At 41.2% G+C, this 25,177-nt stretch overlaps 1 protein-coding gene across 3 annotated transcripts in view; it reads left to right on the top strand.

Annotated features, from left to right (window-relative positions):
- The window catches only part of REV1 (REV1 DNA directed polymerase), a 100,327-nt gene that overhangs the window by 6,967 nt on the left and 68,183 nt on the right, over positions 1-25,177 (top strand). For 2 of the 3 annotated variants that reach the window (XM_054009671.1, XM_054009664.1), the window contains exons 2-4: positions 9,207-9,273; positions 10,584-10,716; positions 18,286-18,454. In XM_054009671.1, coding sequence (XP_053865646.1) covers positions 9,217-9,273; positions 10,584-10,716; positions 18,286-18,454 — 359 coding nt within the window. In that variant the 5' untranslated portion in view covers positions 9,207-9,216. Of the gene's footprint in view, positions 1-9,203; positions 9,274-10,583; positions 10,717-18,285; positions 18,455-25,177 lie in introns of all 3 variants that reach the window. The other variant, XM_054009680.1, reaches the window with a different exon arrangement.

Genomic DNA, 25,177 nt, shown 5'->3' with positions numbered 1-25,177 from the left:
CTTTTTCTATGTTGCTCCTAAGCGGTTGTTGCTGTTATGGGGAGTGTCATGTGACCAAAGGCCTATGAAGAGTTAAGAGTGTTTTGGAAGGTGTGGGTCAGCCATGTTGAGGAAGGGTATTGAGGAGTGTGAGGTGGAGGAATGGGAAACCCTGGATTTGGCAGGGGAGCCCCCAATCGGCAAAATGGCTGAGTGAGCCTGGCTGCCGACAGGCTGAGGATGCTCTCACTGGCAGCTTCATGCTCACCCTGGTGAGGGAGGGATGGGTGGCTGGGGAAGGCACCTGTGCAATGGGAGTGTGTGTGTGTGTGTGTAGGGGGGAGGGGGTGTCTCCTTGCATGGACAGAGGAGTTGGAAGTGGTGAAGGAGATAGGTCAGTGCCCTGGGGAGCGAGGTCCCCTGACCACCCGCTGCAAAACAGCACAGCCACACCCCGCCACTGGCAACCAAGATGGATGGGACAGGTCAGTGTTGGGAGCAGGGTCCCTAATACTCCCCACTGCAAAATAGCAAACACCACCCTGCATGTCGCTGTTTGCAAGCCAGATGCTGAGGAAGGGAGGAGGGAACCTTTCAGCTGTTCCTCTGCTGCTCCCCCAACCCCAGCTTCTCCCACCCTGAAAAATCTCTCTCTTCCAGACCCTCTCCTCAAACTCCCTGCTCTCCATGTAGGCTCTGTCAGGCAGAGCAAATGGATGGGGCTGTGTGCCTGGCGTTGAAGGTCCAGGTCAGGAGATGAATGGAAATACGAAGTTTGGGGTATATCGTATTTGCCCCCCCCCAATCTCCACTGCTGGAGGTGATTTCACAATGTCACAAATGTTGCTCTTATGTGGTGACTATGTTGCTGTTACCAAGTGGACAATACACAGTAGGCAAAGTGTTCCCAGGTGAAATGTTGCTCTTATAAGTTGTTGATGCAAACAAATGTCTACTGTACTTCTTTGTATTTGTTTTAAACCTGGTGCCTATTAATTTCATTGGGTGACCCCTGGTTCTTGTGTTACGTGAAAGGGTAAATAATTCCTTGTTCACTTTCTCTATATCATTCATGATTTTATAGACCTGTATCATATCCCCCCGTCGCTCTTAGTGATCTTTTTCTAATTTGAACAGTCCCAGTCTTTTTAACCTCTTCTCATTTGGAAGCTGTTCCATGCCCCATGCCATTTTTGTTGCCCTTCTCTGTACCTTTTCCAATTCTAATATATTTTTTTTGAGATGAGGTGACTAGAACTGCACATAATATTCAGGGTGTGGGCATACCATGGATTTATGAAATGATATTGTGATATTTTTTGTCGTCTTATCTACCCTTTCCTAATGTTTCGTAGCATTCTGTTGGCTTTTTTGACTGCTGTTGCACATTGAGCAGATGTTTTCCAAGAACTATTCACGATGACTGTGAAATCTTTCTTGAGTGGTGACAGCTAACTTAGACCCCATCATTTTGTATGTATTATTGGGATTATTTTTCCAATGTACATTTCTTTGCACTTATCAGTATTGAATTTCATCTGCCATTGTTGCCCAGTCACATAGTTTTGTATCTTTGGGAGATATTACTGCATTAAGTGTATGCATCATTGTGGGACAGGGATTTTATGTATTTTCATGGGGGATTGGAGGGTGGCCACAGCCCTCCCGTAACCAAGAACAGTTGGGGGGTGATTAGCCAAAATCATTCAGGTTGCGACACCTCTAGGGAGAGGCTCTCGTATACTAGTTCAGATTGGATTCTCCAGAGACCATCAGGCAAAGAGAGGCCTTTTGGATAATATTTTGAGTTTAAACTGGCTCAGGGTCCTCTTTTTGATCCGGCAAATGGACAGAACGTTCTGTCTAAGGGGGTGACCCCCAGTGCTTATGGAAGGCTTGGAAAGATTGACACCTACCAGTTGGAGTTGGGGTGACCTGAGATAAGCTTTTTAGCATGTGCATAGGTTCTTTTATTGTTTTTAATATGTTTGGTCTGTAATTCTTTCATTTTAAGAATAAATCTGTGGTAACTCATAACTTTTTGAAGAGTAGCAAAGCACAGAGGCTGGGCTGGTTAAGTTTGGCTTGCTGGGAATAACACCGTATAGGCAGGGAACTGTGCAATGACAATTCAGAAGGGAGAGAGACATTCCTCTCCTCCCAAGAGAGGTGACGGCTGAGCTATGTAGAATGGGTGCCCATGCTGGACCTCAGAGGGGGGGGAATCCAGGTGCAGTTGTCGTGAACTGTGACACTTGTATATAAAATCTTTCACTTCTTAGATGTTAACATAGTTTGATCCAAGATTAAGGCCATTTTGGCCTGCAAATTGCAATCTGCAGACAATTTCAAAATCTCAGAAATTGAAATTATGTTTAGCAACACCGTGTAGAACTTCTGTATCTCCTCATGTTGCATTTTCTGGATCAATGTAGTAATAGGAGTTTCTTGGGACAAAATGACATTTCCTGCTACCGTGTACTTCACATGAGCAGTCATGTACATATAGGGAATTAATTTTAAAGGGCTTTAATACTCATGATTTTTGCAAATTACACACCATTTCACCTTTCTGACACAAGGCAATGGATACTCAGCTTACTGTTTTGTGTCGCATGCTTTATTCTTCATTGAGGGTCTTCAGTTTTATCTTCTGATTCAGGCTTGTTGGCCTTTTTATTCCAAACTCTCTCTCCCTTCCACACCTTCCCCAAAAAGTGGCAGTTTGTGATCCAGAAACTTTTCAAATGCTTTTTAGTCAGCCAGTTCTATGCATGTAATTTTTATACAAATGTGGTGGTTAAAACACTGTAGTAGTCAGGGATTGATCGGATTAAAATTGCCTGACTGGCCCTGACATCAGCAACTGCTTGCAATTGCAAATGACTATAATGGTATTAGAGGTCATTCCCTCCTAAAATCAGCTCAAACTACTCTAACAGTATCAAGTCATCAAGTTTATAGTTTATTTTGTTATAAAGTAATATTGTCAATCCTAGAACTTCAAAAATAATTGTTTTTTTTTTAATTGTCTGTCTCTCCCCCTCCCCCCCCTTAATATGTTGGCGTGTAGGCTGATTTTAACTCCACTTGCCCCACCCCTCAATGTGTTAGGGTTACTAACTGTCAAAAATGTATTGTAACACAATTTTGTCCCTTGCTGCAGGAGCCCTTGCTAGAAGACACAACCAAGAATGGGACTATATTGTGCTAGGCATTATACAAATGCTAGTAAGAGAGTGTGCTTGCCAGTGATGGGTTTGTGAAGTGGGAGCTGGAACTGAGATCCATGAAACGCATATAGGGCCACAAAACATCCATTAGATGGAAACAATTTTTAATCCTTGCTGAGCTGAATTCAGAGTGGTCAGCTACAGATGAAAGGTTCTGTAGCTCATTAGCAATGTCCTGAGGCATCCAATCTCCCACAAGTGCTAATGTTACAGCCTCAAGAAGGAGGCATGCATTCTAGAATGATAAATTTACCAAATTTATTGTGACCTTTTTGGAGCTTACTCAGGCACGATCTTCCAGTGTGGACAAACAGGGACAATCTCCCACACATTGCTCTCAGTCTTTAAACACCAATATAATAAAGTGCTGCACCCTGTTCTTAAAGGAATAGCTCTCATTAACCAAAACACAAATACTAAAAATGCCACAGTAAAACAAATATTAACTAGGGCTGTCAAGCAATTAAAAAAAATTAATCATGATTAATCAGGCGATTAAAGTGATTAATTGTGTGGTTAAACAATAATATTATACCCAATAATAGAATACAATTTATTTAAATATTTTTGGATGTTTTCTACATTTTCAAATATATTGATTTCAATTACAACACAGAATTCAAAGTATACAGCGCTCACTTCATATTTATTTTTGCTTACAAAAATGTTTGTGCAGTAAAAAACAAAAGAAACCGTATTTTCCAATTCACCTCATACAAGTACTGTAATGCGAGTTGCACTTACAAATGAGAATTATGTACAAAAAAAACCTGCATTCAGAAACAAAACAATGTAAAACTTTTGTGCTTACAAGTGCACTCAGTCCTACTTGTTCAGCCAATCACTCAGACAAACAATTTTGTTTACATTTGCAGGAGATAATGCTGCCCGCTTCTTGTTTACAATGTCACCTGAAAGTGAGAACAGACTTTCGCGAGGCACTGTTGTAGCTGGCGTTGCAAGATATTTACATGCCAGATGCGCTAAAGATTCATGTGTCATTTCATCTTCAACCATCATTCCAGAGGACATGTGTCCATGATTATGATGGGTTCTGCTCGATAACGATCCAAAGCAGAGCAGACCAATGCATGTTCACTTTCATCATCTGAGTCAGATGCCACCAGCAGAGGGTTGATTTTCTCTTTTGATGGTTTGGGTTTTGTAGTTTCCGTATTGGAGTTTTGCTCTTTTAAGACTTCTGAAAACATGCTCCACGTCTCGTCCCTCTCAGATTTTGGAAGGCACTTAAGATTCTTAAACCTTGGGCTGAGTGCTGTAGCTGTCTTTTAGAAATCTCACATTGGTACCTTCTTTGTGTTTTATCAGATCTGCAGTGAAAGTGTTTTTTAGATGAATAATATGTGCTGGGTAATCATTTGAGACTGCTATAGTATGAAATATATGCCAGAATGTGGGTAAAACAGAACAGGAAAACATGCTATTCTCCTCCAAGGAGTTCAGTCAAAATTTAATTAACGCATTATTTTTTTAATGAGCATCATCAGCATGGAAGCATGTTCTCTGGAATGGTGGCTGAAGCATGAAGGGGGATACGAATGTTTAGCATATCTGGCATGTAAATACTCAGCAGTGCTGGCTACAAAAATGCATGTGAACGCCTATTCTCACTTTCTGGTGACATTGTAAACAAGAAGCGAACAGCATTATCTCCCGTAAATGTAAACAAACTTGTTTGTCTTAGTGATTGCCTGAATAAGAAGTAGGACTGAGTGGACTTGTAGATTTTGTTGTTGTTGTTACATAACTGCACTCAAAAACAAAATAATGTAAAACTTTAGAGCCTACATTTGTAAGTTGTACCTTTACGATACAGAGATTGCATTATGGATGAGGTGAATTGAAAAATACTATTGCTTTTTATTGTTTTTACAGTGCAAATATTTGCAATAAAAATAATATGAAGTGAGCATTGTATGCTTTGTATTCTGTGTTGTAATTTAAAACAATATATTTGAAAATAAATTTCAATTGGTATTCTATTGTTTGTGCGATTAAAACTGCGATGGATCGTGATTAAATTTTTTGAGTTAATCATGTGAGTTAACTGTGATTAATCGACAGCCTTAATATTAATACCCAGTTCACTTCTGCATAGGTTGTATTGGAGTATAAAATAATTCCAAAAGTTACTCCAGGGTTCTTACTAGAGCTAGTCATGAATTTTCTAATGAATCCTTTTTAGTTGGAAAATGCCAATTCATTGAAACTGAAACATTTCCTGGGAGCATACCGGTTTCAGTGAAACTTTCGTAGGTCCAGGATGGAATTTCTGATCAAAACCAGAGAGAGAGAGCGTGCAACCAACCCAGGATAGCCAACAGCCTGGTGGTTAGGGTACTCAGCCTGTGGGAGACTTTGGGCTGAAGTCCCAGCTCTGCCTGATTCAGACCAGAGGCTTGGACCTAGATCTCCCACATCCCATACGAGTGGGTCGGGGACCATGGTTCTTGAATGCTGATCCAAAGGGCTTGTAGGAGCTAGTAAGTGCCAACCTGCCACCCAATGAGCTGCTAACAGTTGGCAAAAGCAAAAACTTCACCACCAAACCCCGACTGCTGCCCATGACTGCAGTCCTGGGATCTGATTGGGTCCCTACTTGTATTTAAACCAAGTGCAGGAACAGGAAATTGTCCATGCAACTGGCTTTTCCCTGCTTAGGGCTGCTTCTGCCTGATTTCTAATCGTTGGTCCTGCATCCTGACAGCTGACTCCTGCTTTGCCCTCTGGCCTGGCTCAGTCTGATCTCTTGGTATCACACCCAGCCCGGCTCCTGTTCCAACCAGTAGGTCAGACTGCCCATGTCCCAGTTATGACAGTGTTCTAACCACCAGGGTATAGAGTCTCTGTCTCCAGCTGGAGCTCTTCCCCCTTGTATAACTAATCATTTGGCCAGGGAGAGAGTGACTCTATAGTCACCAAATCAGGCAGAGCATGGAACTACCTGAGCCTCAGTCTCCCACATTGCAGGTAAGTGCCATAATCACCAGACTGATGGTTGTTCTGGGGCTGAGGCAGCTCTGTCTTGCATTTTGTGAAAAACTTATGACCTCAGTTTCATCCTGATGTACAATGGGAAAACTTTTGAAATCTCAGAGTTCTGTGTGGTGGTAAAACTGTTTCCTGCTCAGTTGTAGTCCTCACACTAACTTATGCATAAATTCTTTCCCCTCAAATGCATAATCAGGAGGGTTTGAACCCACAGCCTTCAGATCTACAGCACATACTCCTACCTCTCAAAGGGGAAAGGTAACTGGTTGGCGAAAGTATAGTGTTATCCTCTCTGTGAGCCAGCTCATACAGGGACATACAACACATGCTTTACCACTGGGTTACACAAGTATTTGAGAGAGAGAGAGCAGAGGAGTGCTGAGCATCATAATTCTAGTTTCTATTTGTGGTTTGTGTAGCAGCATTTTCTAGTGCTCATGGTAGTTGTGGTGGTGTCTTTTCACCAAAGGAAGATGTGGTACATTCTGTCCTGCCTTTGCATTTGGTCTCTGAAGGGTCAGGTCAGCTTCTGGAAGAAGGGGTTATTATAAGCCTCAGGAAATTAACCCCCTCTCTGAAATCTGTCCACCCATGATCAGTCTTCAAGCCCTAGAGTCTTCTCCCTGCACCCCACACTCCTTCCAGGAGAAGCTTACTAAAGCATTTCTTGTAGCATCTCAGATTAGGAAGTCAAATACACATCCATTCAAGCTGATCTTCTATGTAATGAGCATCATGTCATCTTTCATGGCTCTGATCCCTTGAATCAGTAAACCTCCCTTCCTTCACCTAGTTTTCTGGCTCAGTAGATTCTGCGTGCAGGGAAAGATTACCTTAGCTCTAGCAGTCCAGCACTGCTGGAGGCATCCCAATGAATTTCTCCAGGGAGTGCGTGCCTCTGCTGGATTTTTAGGCGAGCAGTCATCACCAGAGGTGCAAGACTGTATGGGGATTCTTTCTCATCCCGGAGATCTTGGTTCCTCATCAAACTTCTTGAGCTGCAAATGGGAAGATTGGTCTTCAGATTACAAGTGATTAACCCAGCACTGATGTCAAATAAATAAGCAGGGAAACATTAGCAAAAGAAGCCCTGATCCTGATAAACTGGGCAGAACACATCTGATCATTGAAATACCACTTGCCAAGCCTGTGTTCAGACTTCAAGTGAAGTGGCTGAGTCCCATTTGCCAGGGAAATCGGAAATGTATCTGAAGTTTTCCGATGACAACTTCTCAATGCTTGCAGATCTGCAGCAACCAGTAATTCCAAGCTTCCACTCTTCCAGAGTTGCCAAGAAAAGGAGGGCTTCTGTGTGAAAGACATCATGTTCCTAGGGTGACCAGATGTCCCGATTTTATAGGGACAGTCCCGATATTTGGGGCTTTTTCTTGTATAGATGTCTATTACCCCCCACCCCCTGTCCCGATTTTTCACACTTGCTGTCTGGTCACCCTACATGTTCCCCATCTCTTGAGTTCACCTAATGTATACCTGTCTTTCTGATCATTTGTCCTGATGAAACTAAAAGTAGACAAAATAAGTCTGATTTTGATTGCCCCTGATTCTAGTAGTACTCTGACCTGTCGGCCTTTGGTAGGAGATTATCTTCCCATCGCTTGAGTCAAAAGTCCAGTGTGTCACAAGACTTCAGAAAAGTTGTTTTAAAGGGTCAGCTCATGAAATAGAATCCCTGGTTTATGAGACCATGTCAACAAGGTTAGTCTCCACTTTGCTGATATATAGTAACATTATGCACAAAAAGAACCTCCTAAAATACCTGTCGCTAGTGTATCTGAGCACAAGATTGCTTATAGCTTTTTACTACTTCATGGGTGTGGAGTTTTTTCAGGAAGATGTTGGTTACCATTAGGCTTTTAGGGGTCTGGCATTCACCCTGCAGGCCACTAAAGGGCAAACAATCTAATAGAAAACCCTTTTATGTTCTCAAGAACCAGGTGACCAGCATAACTTAAAATATCTCTGCTAGACTGCACCATATTCAAGTTTGGAGTCAAAATTTGGTTTTGTTTAACCTCTCCAGGGGTAAGGGCCTATTCCCTAAGAGGCAAAGTCACTTCGTGGGCTGAGAGAATCTCTGAGATGTGATATTCTAGGTAGTGACCTGGCAATCACACCACACCAGTAGTCAATATTTCAGAATCTATATCAGCGCTTTAGTGAATATGGATTATTTGGATGCAGTGTTTTTTAGGAGCCATAGTCCAGTACGTTCCCTCTCCTCACCACCCTTTCTATCTCAGCCTATTGAGGGTTTACCTTGAGGTACTGCTATGCATAGCTTAGATGCCAGTGTTAAGCTGTTCACCGAAAGGGAGATTTTGGTCTTGGTTTGTAACTGATTTTTCTGAACAAACCTGGGGTAAATCAATTGTTGTTTTAACCAAGAGGCACTCCACTGAGCAAAAAGTGACTTTTGTCCTTTTTTGTTTTTTTACATAAAAGCATCAACAGCTTTTGAGATTAGATGTAAATCCACTAGTGTAATTAACCGGTGCCTGACACCAGGAAAATTGAACCTGCTTCCCAAAATGCCCTAAGTGTCAAATATGAAAAATATGTATCGCTGACTGGCAATATTGTGCATGGTTAGTAGCAATCATGTTTAAACAGCTTATAAGTGGTCTGCTATATAAGGTGTATGTTGGACAATAAAAGTAGTAAATTATTGTAGATACTGAACACTGTAATGCTGTGTTGTAGTTGGAAGAAGAAAATACTTTAGTGCAGGACGTAGCAGGTGCCCTGAAGACTAATTTTGGTAAGCATCTCCTAAATAAAGGGTTGTTTTACATTTCACTTTTCTGAGGATGCAATTTGCAACTTCTATGTTTATTTTAGCTTCGGATTATGTGCATGAGTATGTTATTGAAAAAGACAATCTGTGTGCAGTCAGCGAAGTGGAGTTGGAGATCCTGCTAAAAACTAAACCAACCAACCCTTTGTTTTTTGTTTCCTAAGCAGAAGCTTCACTATGAGGCGGGGTGGATGGAGGAAACGAGCCAGCAATGACGATGGCTGGGGGATATGGGTATGTTTAAAACCAAAAGGCTTTTTATTGAAAGGGTAAATAAATGCAATGTTGTTGACACTTTTTTTTAAAAAATACATAATGTGTAAAGGGCTTCAAAACACACATACATATATTTGCTCCACTTGAAAGAGACCATCAGATTAAAAATCATTCCAAAAAACACATGTCCTGACTTTCAGAGATGTTCAGCAAAGCCATCCAATAAATTGCACTTATTTACCAGTCCATGTTCACTGGGTCTTATTTTAACATTCCAAACTCTTGAGCAACTTTCAACAGCCTCCAGTTTAAAAACAAAAGAACAACTTATTGAAAAAATTAATGTTTTCTCCACTCTTTTCTCTCCCCCCTCCCCTTGGAAAAAATAATAGTTTGATCTTACACCAAAGATGGGCCGTTTGATATCTTTTATCCCTGCAGAGTAGGAATAGGAGCTTTTTTGCCATTGGGGAGATTGTATGATAGGTCCATTTTTGAGAAATTTGAAGTTACAATTTTCCTCTTCATCTAAGTCCTTTACAGTTGGACATGTGGCAATGAAGGCACCTAAATTTAGATAAGTGTATACTACGCCACCATGTGTCATGTACATGTAGGAAGAAAGAATTCATGAATTATTTCAGGAAAATTCTATGGCCTGTATATTCAGGAGGTCAGACTAGATAATCACAAAGGCCCCTTTTGGCCTTGGAATCTCTGAAGGTTAATGGATTTGAGTCTCTACCCTATCCTTAGAGCACATAGGCCACGAATTACCAGCCAAACTCACTCTCTGTGGCTTTATTTATTTTCATTTGACTTTATTACTAACTCAAACAATAAGGAAACATAAACCCCAGCCTAAGCTTCCTCCCTGAGCTTGACTTTTCCTAGGGTTTCTCCAGAACTTCCTCTGAACTAGATCATTCTCCCTCAGAGAGCCATTCCCATGTCCTTTACACCCAGAGTAGAGCCACACCTTCACAGCAGGTGTGCAGACCTAAAGTCCTCCTGTGTGGGATTCTGCCACCTGGGAGAGTAAACGAAGAGCCTTGCCACGTTGCTAGCATGGTGCAACTGTTTAATCAGCAGGAGTTTGGATTAAATATATTACTCATGGTTTGGAGAAACCACATATGAATTTTGCAGTTCATCCAAAATGAGTTTCAGGAGGGAAAACCAAATTTATACAAACTATTTTCAGGATGGAATATCTGATTGAGTTTACAGTTTTGTTGAAACTGATCTGTTTCGTACCTAGGCATCAAAAAGTGAAAATAGTCGTTGCTTTGGTTCATGTTTAATCTTCTCTTTTATTTAAATTATAGGGAGGATACATGTCTGCAAAGGTCCAGAAACTGGAGGATCAGTTCCAGTCAGATGCGGTTATACAGCATCAGAAGGATGGAACTTCATCCAATATCTTTAGTGGAGTTGCCATCTATGTCAATGGCTTTACAGGTGAGGTTTTCATTTTTCTCCGAAACATTAAGTGATTCTCGTTTATACTAATGCCTCTCTACAGTGCTGGTGAGGTATAAAGGAGCCTTATTGTAAATTATAATCAGGCCTTAAATATGTATAGCTGATTAAGAACCTGCAGTGGTATAAATAAAATTTAGTTATGATTGTAAAATGTTCCTTGGAAATTTATGGTTAAGGCTCAGGTGGCTTTCTATACAAAATAATTTTCTTCAACTAGTCATAATGTGACAAAAAAATATTGTTCCACTTGAAACTTTACAAGCTTGGGTCTCAGGCTGGAGTTTTTTCCTAAATTCGGCAGAATTTGGTCTTAAAAGTTTGAGTTACCAGAACACTCCCAATAAAATATTAAGTTGGATGGGTCTTTTCACTCAAGTCGGAGAGCTTAATTTAAAAAACTGAAACTTGATTAGTCGTCCTAGGGCTAATAATTTTGTCTACTTAAGAAAAAAAGATGCTTTAAAATAATATCCATCAGCCATCAAATCAGAATGGCTACTGAAACATTCCATAATGGCATCTATTTTTATTTTTCAATTCTGAATGTAAGCATTTTTTCACCATTTAATTATATGTATGGCCTTTGACATTGTCATTAAGCAAGATGTGGACCAATTGGAGAGAGTCCAGAAGAGAGGAAGAAAAATGATAAAAGGTTTAGAAACAGGGCCTATGAAGAAGGGTTAAAAAAATGGGCCATATTTCATCTTGAGAAAAGAAGACTGAGGGGGAATTCGATACGTCTTCAAATATGTTAAAGGCTGGTGTAAAGATAATGTGATCAGTTGTTCTCCATGTTCACGGAAGGTAGGAAAAGATGTAATCAGTTAAATCTGCAGCAAGATTAGATATTAGGAAATACTTTCTAACTGTAAGAATAGTTAAGGAGTGGAACAGGTTACAAGGGAGGTTGTGGAATTCCTGTCATTGGAGGTTTTTAAAAGTAGATTAAACAAATATCTGCAATGGATGGTCCAGGTATACTTGGTCCTACCTCAGTGTACTGGGAGGGACTAGATGACCCTCGAGGTCGTTTCCAGACCTTCGTTTCTATGATTCTGTGATGATTGGCAGTAAATGTTTTTCCATCTATCATGTGAATTATTATTGAAATTGAACTTAGGGATCTGGAAATCCAATAAATTTATATAGTGTTTAAAGAGTTTTTAATTCTGCACCCAGGATAATCCTAATTTTGCATTTCCAAACTATTGATCATGGAGTATCCCAGTCACATTATCAGGTAGCAGATACATGGGGTATGATGATCAAATTTACAGTTTGGTGGATGGAGTGGGCTCTTCAGTGCATCATGTCTGAGACAATGAGCCTTATGAATTGAATACGGGGGGATGAGAGAGAAATAGATGTATGTTGCTTTTAAGGGGCTATTCAGATAAAATAGTCTGTGATTAGGTTAGTAAATGTGTTGTGGGGAGTAGGGTTGTAAGATTCATCTACAGGATTTAGGCACACATTTCTCCTGGGTTCCACAAAGAAACCCAGAAGCCACTGTTTCAGGGAGCTGTACAGGGGATTTTGGGATAGGTACCCATTCAACAGTACAACTGCAGTGGTGTTGAGCAGCACTAGTGTGTGCACAAGGCAAAACTGAAACAGACACGAAAACCAAAATAACCTGGCTGGCATGGCCATGCTGCACCACTGGCACTTAGTACACTCTTACTGGTTCAGTTTTTAGCATAGGACCAATTAGTTGAAATCTTTTGTGTGTGTTTTCTTTAAAACAGTGGCTCTCAACTTTTCCAGATAACTGTACCTCTTTCAGGAGTCTGATTCACCTTGCGTACCCCCAAGTTACACCTCTATTTAAAACCTACTTGTTTACAAAAATCAGACCTAAAAATCCAAAAAGTGTCACAGCACGCCATTACTGAAAAATTGCTTACTTTCTCATTTTTACCATACAATTATAAAATCAACTGGAATATAAATATTGTACTTTCACTTCAGTGTATAGTATGATGATGATGGGCGATCACTCGTTACTGAGTATGATCATATTTCATGGAAGTTATGGGTCCTCAGGTGGCTAATAAGGCCAATCCTTGAACCACAAGTTCTATTGGAATGAAGGCAGATGTTTTCAGGCTCAGCAGGAGGCTGTTGACCATGACTGGAAGCCAGTCTCTCCTTCCTTCTGTGCCTCTTGTCCTCTTCAGGTTGTCGGCGAGCAAGTTCAAAATGCAGGGACCATCACGTAGGACTTCACTCCATTTTAAGCGATCCTGGGCAAGTGTCTCCCAAGTGTCAATGCCAATATTACACTTTTTTTAGGTTGTCCTTCAGTAAGTCCTTATAACGCTTCTGTTGTCCATACACTTCTTTCAGCTGAGACAACAAACCTGTTTTGGAAGGCAATGGTCTGGCATTCGGACAGTGTGACCAGTCCAGCAGAATTGCTGATGGATGACTGTTGCCTTGATACTGATGGTCTTTGCCTCTTCCAGGACACTAATATAGGTGTGCCTGTCTTCCCATTTGATTTTCAGAATCTTACGAAAGCAGCGTTGATGGTGCCTCTCAAGGACTTTCATGTGGTGTCTATAGGTTGTCCAAGTTTCGGACCCATACAACAGTGCTGGGAGAGTAGCAGCTTGATAAACAAGAAGCTTGGTGTTTGTTCGAATGTTGTGATCTTCAAAAACCCTATGCCGTAAACAAGAAAAAACTACACTAGCACAGCTCGGGCGATACTGAATTTCTGCATCAATGTCTGCCTTGGATGAAAGATGACTTCCAAGGCAGAGGAAATGATCGACATTCTCCAGTGTAACTCCATTGCTTTTGATAGATGGGGCATGTAATACCTCTTTTGGAGAGGGCTGATAGAGCACTTTAGTCTTCTTGATATTAAGAGTGAGACCAAGACATGCGTAAGCATCAGCAAACACATTCAAGATAGTTTGAAGATCTTTCTCAGAGTGGGCAAAGATTGCGTTGTCATCAGCTTACTGAAGTTCCACAATAGATGTTTTGGACATCTTACTCTTGGCTTTAAGCCTGCTAAGCCTGAACAGCTTTCTGTCCATTCTGTAAATGATTTCAACGCCAACTGTAAACTTCCCAGCAACTAGGTAAAGAATGATGGCGATAAAAAACGCAAATATGGTTGGAGTGGTGATGCAGCCCTGTTTTACTCCTGTTTGTACTTTGAAAGGTTCACTCTGGGAGCCAGTGCTGCTCAGAATGTCACTTTTATATTATCATGAAGCAATTTTAGGACATTGGATGTCCTGATAAATACATCTATCTTAGAAAGTACAGTCCAAAGGACATGGCGATTCACTGAATCAAAGGCTTTAGTTAAATCAATAAAAGTCATGTACAGTGGTTGGTTTTGCTCCCGACACTTTTCTTGCAGCTGCCGTGCTGTGACGATCATATCCACAGTTCCACGACGTGGTCGGAAACCGCTCTGTGACTCCGATAAAATTTCTTCTGACAGGCAGAAGGCAAGTTGCAAAGATCTGCGCCAGAACTTTGCCCGCAATGGCTAGGAGGAAGATACCACGATAATTTTCACTATCCGCTTTATCCCCTTTCTTGAAGAGGGTGACCATTTCACTGGGTATCTCCTCCTTTATCCAGATTTTAAGAATAAGCCGGTAAAGCTGCCGAATTAGCTCTGGTCCACTGTCTTCAAAGATTTCAATGGGGATCCCATCTAGACCTGCTGCCTTGTTGTTCTTCATCTGCTTGGTGGCATTGTGTACCTTGTACAAATTAGGAGGGTCTCCGAGCTCATCCCTAAATGGCCGTTGTGGGATTTGCTCAAGGACTTCATCTGCAATCATAGAATTACGGTTAAGGAGATCGTCAAAATGTTCTTTCCAGCGAGAATTGATGGCTTTGTTGTCCTTCAGAAGTGTGGTTCCATCCTTAAAGCAAAGAGAATTCATACCATGGCAATTTGGTCCATAAACAGCCTTGTGTGGCATTAAAGAAACCACATGTATTGTGGTCTGTGAGATGTTGGAGTTCTTGTGCTTTCTCAGTCCACCATTTGTTCTTGAGTTTTCTGGTTTTACCTTGGACTTCTGCCCTCACCTTGGCATGGGCTTCTCTCTTTATATTACAATTTGTCATTCTGCCAAACACGAAATACCATTCTCTTCTCATTAATGAGTTGCTCAGTTTCAGCATCATTCTCATCAAACCAGTCCTGATGTTTTCTGGTTTGGTAGCCTATGGTCTCCTCACAGGCATTGGTGATTACTCAACTGGCTCCAGTGTTCCTCAGTTTCTTCCGGAAACTCTGATGGGAGCTTTTCTTCTAAGACTGCTTGGAAGTGGTCATGCTTAATAGGGTCCTTCAAATCTTCAACTTGTGCCTGCCCTTCTTTTGCAGACTCCATTTGGGAGTGATCTTAATTTTCATTGTGGATCGAATGAGGCAATGATCAGTCCAACAGTCATCAGCACTTGTCATTGCTCTTGTGAGAAGTACGTCACTACGATCTCGGGTACGAACTATAAATGTAGTCGAGGAGATGCTAGTGCTTTGACCATGAGTGACTCCAAGATGTTTTGAACTTTTCCTTTTGTCAGAAGAGTGTTCGTAACAATAAGTTAATGTTCAGCACACTTGGTCAGGAGCAGAATTCCATTTGAATTTCTTTTGCCAACTCCCTTCTTTCCCAATTGATGCCTTCCACAGGTCTGAGTCTCGTCCCACACATGCATTGAAATCCCCCAGAAGGATGATCTTGTCTTCTGTAGGAGTCTCCGATAAAATGGTTTCCAGCTGAGAATAATAATCTTCTTTTACATTCTCATCAGCATCCAGTGTCGGTGCATAGGCGCTCACAATAGTTGCCTGTTCATTTTTGGTGAGCCTCAATTGGAGTGTCATAAACCGCTTGTTGATGCCAACAGGTACCTCATAGAGGCACCTTACGAGCTTGTTCTTTATACCAAAGCCCACTCCATGCAATCGGGGTTCATCTATAGATTTTTCCCTTCCAGAAATAGGTGTATCCTCCTTTCTCCTCCCTCACCTGTCCTTCATCATCTCTTCTAGTTTCAGACAAAGCAGCAATATCGATGTTAAATCGACTCAATTCATGAGCACTAATGGCTGTACGTCGCTCTGGTCGGTCGCTGTTTGAGTTGTCCATCAGGGTACGTACGTTCCAAGTTCCAAAGTTGAATAGTTTTACATTTTCGACCGCTGAGGTGGTGATCCTGCTGGATGTGCCTATCCAGCCAGGGAAAACAGAGGCAAGACTATTTTTAGGGTACCTTTTATAACCCCCACTCCAGGTGGGGTAAGCAGAGTGGATCCTAAAAAGGATTGCTCAGTCGTGGGTGCAGTGGCCAAGATGCTTGACCTGCCTCAATCCTCGAGCAAGGCGACTGTGTATCACACACCCGCTGCCTGTGTGTCGGTCTGTAACTAGAAACTTCCGGATTTCACTGCCCTGTTCCCGTCGCTGATCACCACCGGACTTTTGACTTGTGCAGTGTTATTTTTCCCTAAAACTGGAAGATGCCTGTGCGGGACTCCTTTTAAAGTGGGGAGACTGGTGCACAACAGTCACCACACTATCCTTGACAGGTAGAGGACTTGAAACCAATGGCCTGGGCACCATGATGATGGGAGATACTCTATTTGCTGCAGCCTTCATCCACCTTCACAGCCGTTGTAACATTTCACAACAGTTTCACCTCCATTGTGCAGTTATCTTCCGTCTGCTCTGCTGTTGTCTGGAATCTAGCCCTTGACCATTCTGCCATGGGTAGCCCTAAGGGAATACATGACTCCAGGCAGCATTGCTTTCGGGGTCATTGAGACACACAAGCCTCTCCACCACTACAAGGTGGTGGTCCATGGAGAGGAGTGTACAGTAACTCATCCCGGTTAACGTTTCAGTGTTAAATTGCTGATCAATTAGGGAACATGCTCGTTTAAAGTTGTGAAATGCTCCCTTCTAACGTCATTTGGTAGCCGCCTGTTTTGTCCACTGCTTGCAGGAAGAGCAGCCCGTTGCAGCTAGCTGGTGGGGGCTTGGAACCAGGGTGCACCAGCAGCCCTCCCTATCAGCTCCCCCTATCAGCTCCCCACTCCCCTAAGTTCCCGGTGCAGCAGCTGCCTGCAGTTCAGCTGTGTCCCTCCCCTCCACTGCCATGTGCTGCTCCTGCCCTCTACCTTGGAGCTGCTCCCAGAGACTCCTGCTTGCTGTACAGGGGGAGGGGGGAAGAGGAGGGCTAATGTCAGGGTGTCTCCCCCTCCCCCCTGCTCCTGCACCCTGCTTACCCCATCTTCCATAGAGCGGGGGGAGGGGAGACACACTATGGAGGGAGCTTCTAGACAGTAGCTGTGGTCTCAGGAGATCTCAGCAAGCTGACTTAATTAACAGGGCATGTACTTAAGCCTGGGGTCAGCTACTTAAAGGGGAAATAACAAGGAGTTTGGTGGCACCTTAAAGACTAACAGATTTATTTGGGCACAAGCTTTCGTGGGTAAAAACCTCACTTCTTTGGATGCATAGAGTGAAAGTTACAGATGCGGGCATTATATACTGACACATGGAGAGCAGGGAGTTACTTCGCAAGTGGAGAACCAGTGTTGACAGGGCCAATTCAGTCAGGGTGGATGTAGTCCACTCCCAATAGTAGATGAGGAGATGTCAATTCCAGGAGAGGAAAAGCTGCTTCTGTAATGAGCCAGCCACTCCCAATCCTTATTCAAGCCCAGATTAATGGTGTTAATGGTCTGTTACAGATTTAAGTCACTATCATTGAACAAAAAAACTTCAGAAACAGACTTCAAAGAGAAACAGCAGAACTAAAATTCATTTGCAAAATTAACACCATTAATTAATTTTACTTTTAATTTCTGAAATGTTGTTTTTATGATTGGTTTTTACGGAATTCCTTGCTTTCTATATAATTCGGGAATTAACTGGGCAGGTTCTAACTGGAGCTGACGTATTGGCAGTTGGTCAGTGTTTGTAAGCAAAGAGAGGCTTTTCCTCAACTACTAATAATTTCAGAGAGCCAAAAGCTGAAGAGCTTGAGAGAGTTTTCCACCTGAGCTGGAATCTCAAAAGTAGGAATCCTGTGATAATATCAAAAAAGAGTTATAAGAAGTAATTTCTCTTACTTCCTAGGAATAAACTGCTTTCTATCAAGGCCATATACAGCATTTCATTCATTGCATGTGGGAAAATACCAATCAAAAGATGTGGAGGAAATTCTCTGATTTTGTTGTGTGTTGATGCTTATGTAAAATGGGCCTTGTTTAACATTTTTAAATGAACCTGACTATGAAATCTTTGTTTTTGAAGCAGTCTTTCGAGAAATGACAGTTTGCCTAAACTTCTGTGGCTTTGTTTACTTGTATTTTGAATAAATGACTTAAGTCTCCTAAGTAATTACTGGATTTTCAGAAAAAAGTTGCTCTGCATTTTAATCAACCATGGTTTTAGATTTCTGAATTTCTGTGATTCCATAAGTGTTCTCAGGGACAAAAAATGCAGGAATACTACTTGTACAGTTAGATTTTTGTTAATTTTACAGATCCTTCAGCTGATGAATTAAGGAGGTTAATGATGTTGCATGGTGGCCAATACCATGTGTACTATTCCAGATCCAAAACAACGCACATCATTGCCACAAATCTTCCAAATGCCAAAATAAAAGAACTGAAAGGGGAAAAGGTGGTTCGACCAGAATGGATCGTAGAAAGGTAAAATTAGAAGGATGGTGATCTGACTGTTTAGTTTTGCATTTGGTTCATTTCAATGGGAGCAGGCTTCTCCCTTTAAAAAAAGAAAATGTCTAGGAAAAACTACATTCTGAATGGTTGTATTAGGATAGATTTATGGTTTTATTTTTAATTGAGTATTGTATTTTTATTACAATCCAATTTGTTTTTCTTAGTTTATCAGACCACTCACTAGAAAAATGGCAATTTCTGAAAAAACAATCTTGCATATTTGCATGATGGCCTCAAAACATAGAAAAGTAGATCTTGAGGGGGCTTCGAGAGGCCATCTAGTCCATTCCCCTCGTACAGGGGCAGGACCAACTATACCTAGACCAGGGGTCGGCAACCTTTCAGAAGTGGTGTGCCAAGTCTTTATTTCTTCACTCTAATTTAAGGTTTCGTGTGCCAGTAATACATTTTAACATTTTTAGAAGATCTCTTTCTAGAAGTCTGTAATATATAACTAAACTATTGTTGTATGTAAAGTAAATAAGGTTTTTAAAATGTTTAAGTAGCTTCACTTAAAATTAAATTAAAATGCAGAGCCCCCGGACTGGTGGCCAGGACCTGGGCAGTGTGAGTGCCACTGAAAATCAGCTCACGTGCCGCCTTTGGCATACATGTCATAAGTTGCCTACCCCTGTGCTAGACCATCCCTGACAGCTGTTTCTCTACCCTGTTCTTAAAAACCTGCAATGATGGGGATTCCACAATCTCCCTTTGTAACCTATTCCAGTACTTAACTGTATAGTTAGTAGGATTTTCCTAATATTGAACCTAAATCACCCTTAACACAGATAAAGCTGATTACTTCTTGTCCTGCCTTCGGTAGATGTGGTGAACATCTGATCATAATTATCTTTATTACAGCCTTTAACGTATTTAGAGACTGTTACCATATTTTCTCCTCAGTCGTCTTTTCTCAGGACTAAATTTACCCAGTATTTTAACCTTTTCTCATAGGTCACGTTTTCTAAATCTTTTATCATTTTAGCTGCTCTCCTCTGGGTTCTCTCCAACTTCTGCACTTCTTTCTTGAAGCATGGCACCCAAAACTGGACACAGCCCTCCACTTGAGTCCTCACCAGTGCCAAGGAGAGCAGAACAATTTTGATGGAGTGATATATTAATTCTGCTATTCTTTTTCTCTTTTTCCGCATGGTATAGATATCTTGCGTTTTAATCTGTCGTGTAAGACTTATGAATAAGGTGTAACTTGAATGTGTGAGCTAGTCCTTTTCTGTTTGGCTATCGTCAGATATTGTCTAAGAGTAATCTCCGTTAGCCACCATTAAATAAATGAAAAACAGTTTACCTTACATAAAATATCTGATTGTTCTTAATAATCTGTCAGGGTACGTAGACTTGAATAAGCAGAAATACTATTTTTTCATTTTAATTGCCAGTGTGGATTGATATAAATCACCAATTTTAATCATGATTTAAATCATCAAGCAGGAAACTTTAAGTAATCAATGTCAATCATGTTTTGTATTGGTACTTTAGTTCTTAAAGGTTGATTGTCATTGGTTGATAATAATTAAAACATGTTGAGTTGCCACTAAATATAGCCTTTACACTTCTACTAAAAATACCCCTAACTAAATCTTAGGTGCTTGGGACGGGGAGGTGTGTTCCAGCAGACACTGGTGCTGGGTGGGAGAGTGCTCCAGCGATTGCTGCTGCTCCTGGGGGAGGGGGCAGCCCGAGGCCCCGTCATTGTTGCTTAGGGGGCTCTGGCTCGGGGCCCTGCCACTGCTGCTCCGGGGCAGCGCTTGGAACCAGTTGCCTGGGGCTGCCGGCGCAGCAGCTGGTATGGCTGGCCCCAGGACTGCCCCAGCTGCTCGGGTGGTTCTGGGGTCAGCCACACCAGCCACTGCAGCTGCGGAAGTCACGGAGGTCCTGGAAAGTCACAGAATCCATGATTTCTGTGAAAGACTCGCAGCCTTACTCATAAGGAGTGAAAGTTCCCTCACCCTGACATGCCATCCATGAGCCTTAGTAGGTTTTTTTAACCAACTGCTGCCTGTCCGATGGTGTGTCAGGCTCATTTGGGCTGACAAGCCTAGTAGGCTTGTTGAACACTGAAGTGCCCATTAAAGCTTGTCAGGGTTCAAAGATGGAGGAGGTAGTCCTTGGGAGTGAAGAACCCCAACCCTGTGTCCCCTATATCTTCTGATGTTCCTTGGGCCCCATGCAAAGTAGGGAAGGGGTTCCTCCCTCCCTATTTATCCCCTGGCTTGGGAGTCAGGGAGGAACAGGCAGTGCAGTGGATGAAAGTGGAAGGGACAGCCAAATGCTCCAATTTTGCTTTATTGCCCTACGCCTTCTTCCAGCTTCGTTATTTCTGCTTACTTGCCCCCTCCCCCTTCCTTGTTTCTGCCTTCCTTTAGCTATTAGGAGGATAGCCCCAATCCCATGGATGTTATGCCAACTGGAAGGGAGCTCAGTCCTGTGTAGTTCCTGTTTTATGCAAGAAGTTCTCACTTCTTGGGAGGACTACAGATTCAGGACTCCCCCTCAACAGGATGATGGGAGGCAACTGGTTAACAGGAGATTTTCTGGCTAGTAGATCAACAGGCCTGTTCCTTCCCTTCCCTCTCCTCCCCTATTTCTGGTGTCTATATTTTTAAAAGTATGTTGAAAAATCGGAGAAGATGCAGAAAAGAGCCACACAAATTATTCAAGGGCTGGAGAAGGAGCTCAATCTGTTTGTTTTGTCAAAAAGATTGAGAGATGACTTGATTAATGTATAGACACCTTCATGGGGGAGAAAATACTGGGTACAGGAGTGCTCTTTAATCTGAAAGCGGAGAAAGTCATAACAAGAACTATTGGCTAGAAGGTAAAGACAGATAAATTCAAATTAGAAATAAGTCATTAATTTGGAACAGTGAGGGTGATTAACCAGTGGGATAAACTACCATTTCCACCTCTTGCTATCTTCAAGACAGAATGCCTTTCTAGAAAGTATGCTTTAGTCAAACAAGTAACGAGGCTCAATACAGGAGTAACTGGATGAAGTTTAATGGCCTTTGATATACAAGTCAGGCAGGGTAATCTAATAGTCCCTTCTGGGCTTCAACTCTACATATCAGTGAGAGTTCTCTGACAGTTTGGATCAAAGCTTTCAAGTTCTGACGTAAGCAGAATTAACCCTAAACTTAATTTAATCTGATCATTCTAAGGGAAATAGTGAAGATACCTAAGAAGAGAGATTCTAACCACATCTTTTTAAAGACTGGAAATTTGCCAACATGATACATGTCTTTAAAAAAAAAAAAAAAAATTGCCAGGAGATTCCAGAAATTAGTCTCGTGAGACTCCCCTAATTTCCAGGGGGAACCTCTGCTCCTATTTTGTAATTAAGCATAAAGTAAAATACTAGAATAAATATAAACTGGTACAGTCAAAGCAATTCAAGTTCTTTAAGGGACATTGTCTCTCTCCAACATATTAGTTCTTTGAAAAATGTAATAACATGGAAAATACTGACTGGAAGGACATAATATACTTGGCTTTTCAACCGCTTTTAATAAGACTTCTCATAAGAAACAATTAGAAAATAATGACGGATAAAGGAAATATTATGACAAGATTAAAAATTGGTTAAGTTGTGTGTTTAAAAAAAAAAGTCAACGTGAACAGTTCTTTTTAGTAAAGACCAGTTAATAGTAGGTTGAAATTAAGTGTTGAGACTGTTAATATATTAAGGCTTGATCCTTTGAGGCACCTAGTGACTCCAGTGTGAAATGAGAATGCAGCAGCTTGAAAGATCAGAATCTTAATTGGCAGAGAAAGTAAGTAGAAAACTGAAGTTTGATAACTTAATTGTTTAGATTAGTAAAATCTTCAGGGGGTTGTGAGTCATTTCTAGGTAGATTTTAACACACAGGAATTGAGGAGCATCATTGCGGATGAAATAATCAGGTATAAATGTAAAGCAATACACGAGCTGAAATTATCAAAACACCTCAGCAATTGAAGGAAACAGGATGTTTCAGCACATTAAAATGGATGTTGTATTATAATACAAATTTTGTTTTACAAAATAATGGTACATCATCTGAAAAACTGGAGGACATCTCAAAGGAAAGATAGAGCAGAGGTTTTAAATGTCCTGAACTCTATCTATCTAGAGAGAGCGCAGAGGTTTGAAAGGTCCTGAATATGGTGATACAAAAATGGTTAGTGGTTTTAAATATGAAAATAGATTGTAAAAATTAGAGAGGAATTGCAGTATTACTAAGAACACAGTGGAAATTGACAACGTGTTCTAGGTTTTTTTAAAATCTCATTCAATAATACAAGGAGGAGGAAAAACTGGAAATAAAAGGGAAGTCTTTTGTGAGGCTGTTCTAAACATTTTGCTCCTCTTCCCCAGAGCTAGCTAGGGTTCTCCACCCCCCCCCCCCCCCCACCCCCCAATGAGTGAATAAAAGGACATTTTTTTCCCCCAGTAGTAAAGGGTGGGATAATAGATGTTGTCCCTAGGCCAATACATTTTCATGGCAATTTTATAAGTTTGATTTGCAAATAATAAAAGGAAATACTGTTTTATGAAGCATATAATCAGCCTATGGAATTCATTACTCCAGGAGGTCATTGGCATGTCTAGACTGCATTTTAAAACTTGTGGCAGAGAATTTCAGGTCCTGGGTCTATAGACTTGGGCTTGCGTTAGGGCTTTAAAAACAGCTGTGCAGACCTTTGGGCTTCAGCCCAACCCCAAACATCTATGCAGCTGTTTTTACCGCAGTAGTATGAGACCAGGTCTGTAGACAAGGGCTCTGAGACTTATGCCAGTCTAGACATACCCACTGGGGCCTTGTCTACACTGGGATTTTAGCTGTTGATGCAGTGTAATACAGCTTGAAATTGAGGTGAGCTATCGCAGTGCAGACAGTGTCTTATGGTAGGTTTGTGACCGATGCAGCTACACCAACGGCTAAAATCTCAGCCTAGAAAATACCAGTATTAAGTACTGTTTGTATTCAAAGTTGACAGGATAATTTTATGACTGTCACTTTGGGTTAGTCAAGTTCATGTGATGATATGAAAAAAATTTCATACTTCAGGAGTATAAATGCTTGGTTGCTACACCAACATTTTTTATACCTGAAAGGTTTGAAATGTCATTTAATTCACAGTATTCGTAAAGGAATATCATTTAAGTTGTATAAATGTATCAAAATGTACTTAATTCATCTGTTTTTGGGGACTTTCTCTATTGTAGCTGTTTTGATTACACCTTTCCCTAGAAACCTTCCCAGTTCTCTCTCAAAATGCTAACTAGTTTGTTTCTCTAATTGGGTAACATGATCTCCCTCTACATTCTTCCCTAATTGTAACATGACAGCCAATAGAGGCTTTTTCCCCTGCTAAGTCCCTTAATAAAGTACAGGTCTAAGCTAGTTAGGAAATATATCATGGAGAAAAAAGTATTGAGGTGTTAATAAATGGTTTTGATAAATCATCTCTCTCTGTGTCTCCTCTCGTAAAAGCTTTGAATCTAGTCTGATTATTTGATTCTCATATGTATCTCACCCTTCCTTGGGGTAAAAAGGACTTCCACATCAGCAACACCTCTGTTCCAGAGTGCAGTATGGAGATCTGCCTGTGGTCAGGGGAAGGGGTAGTGGCTAGGAAGGGAACCTATCATCTCCTCCACCACGAACAGAGATCAGGAAGGAAAGATTAAAATCTCATTCTGGGTGGGTTTTTGTTGTTGTCAGGATCCCACTTTAAAGGAGAAGGGCTCCTGAGGAAGCTGCCAGCTTCTCCAAGGCCTAACAGTGCAGGTCTGGTGGGTAGAGACAGGGCATACCAGAAGCGTGGAATTGGAATGATGAATGACAAATCTTCATGAGAAGAACCTCTGGAGGCTTTCTTCTCTTCCCTGCCAGTGTGTTCCATCACAGGAGGGGACAGTTGAGCCTGTAGAATTCCAGAAGCTGAGGGAACTTTTTAAAGGTGAATCAGATCCTAGTGAAATTCCCATCTCTCTGATTTTTTTTTTTTTTTTTCCTGGAGTGAGTGCATCTGTTTATTACAGTGTTCAGAGTTAAATGGATTTTCCAGCACATCACTGATCTGACACAATTAGTTGATTACATTTCTATTATATTGTGGATATGGAGTACTTGAAGTCCAGGATTTGGAAATGAAGTATTGATGTCCATCAGACCAATAAAGTACTGACCCCTTTTAAAGCTACTTTCTTTTTGTGATCAAATCTGCTGAATGAATATTTGTTGAAATTTTTTGGCTATACTTGTATAGCAGTTATTGTAGTAAGTGTGCTTAATTTTGGTCTATTGTACAGTAACTCCTCGCTTAATGCTGTAGTTATGTTCCTGAAAAATTCGACTTTAAGTGAAATGATGTTAAGCGAATCCAATTTCTCCATAAGAATTAATGTAAATAGGGGGGTTAAGTTCCAGGGAAATTTTTTTCACAGTATAAGTTTTAAACAAACAATTTAATACTGTACACAGCAATGATTGTGAAGCTTGGTTGAGGTGGGGAAGTCAGAGGGTGGGATATTTCCCAGGGAATGCCTTACTGCTAAATGATGAACTAGAACTCGGCTGAGCTCTCAAGGGTTAACATGTTGTTAATGTAGCCTCCTGCTCTATAAGGCAGCATGAATGGAGGGAGGGGAGACAACATGGCAGACAGAGACCCATACCCGGTGTGCGT

This window comes from Malaclemys terrapin, chromosome 1 (genome assembly GCF_027887155.1).
Source record: "Malaclemys terrapin pileata isolate rMalTer1 chromosome 1, rMalTer1.hap1, whole genome shotgun sequence".
In the NCBI taxonomy this organism is placed as follows: Eukaryota; Metazoa; Chordata; order Testudines; family Emydidae; genus Malaclemys; species Malaclemys terrapin.
This window is presented reverse-complemented; position numbering and strand designations above follow the sequence as displayed.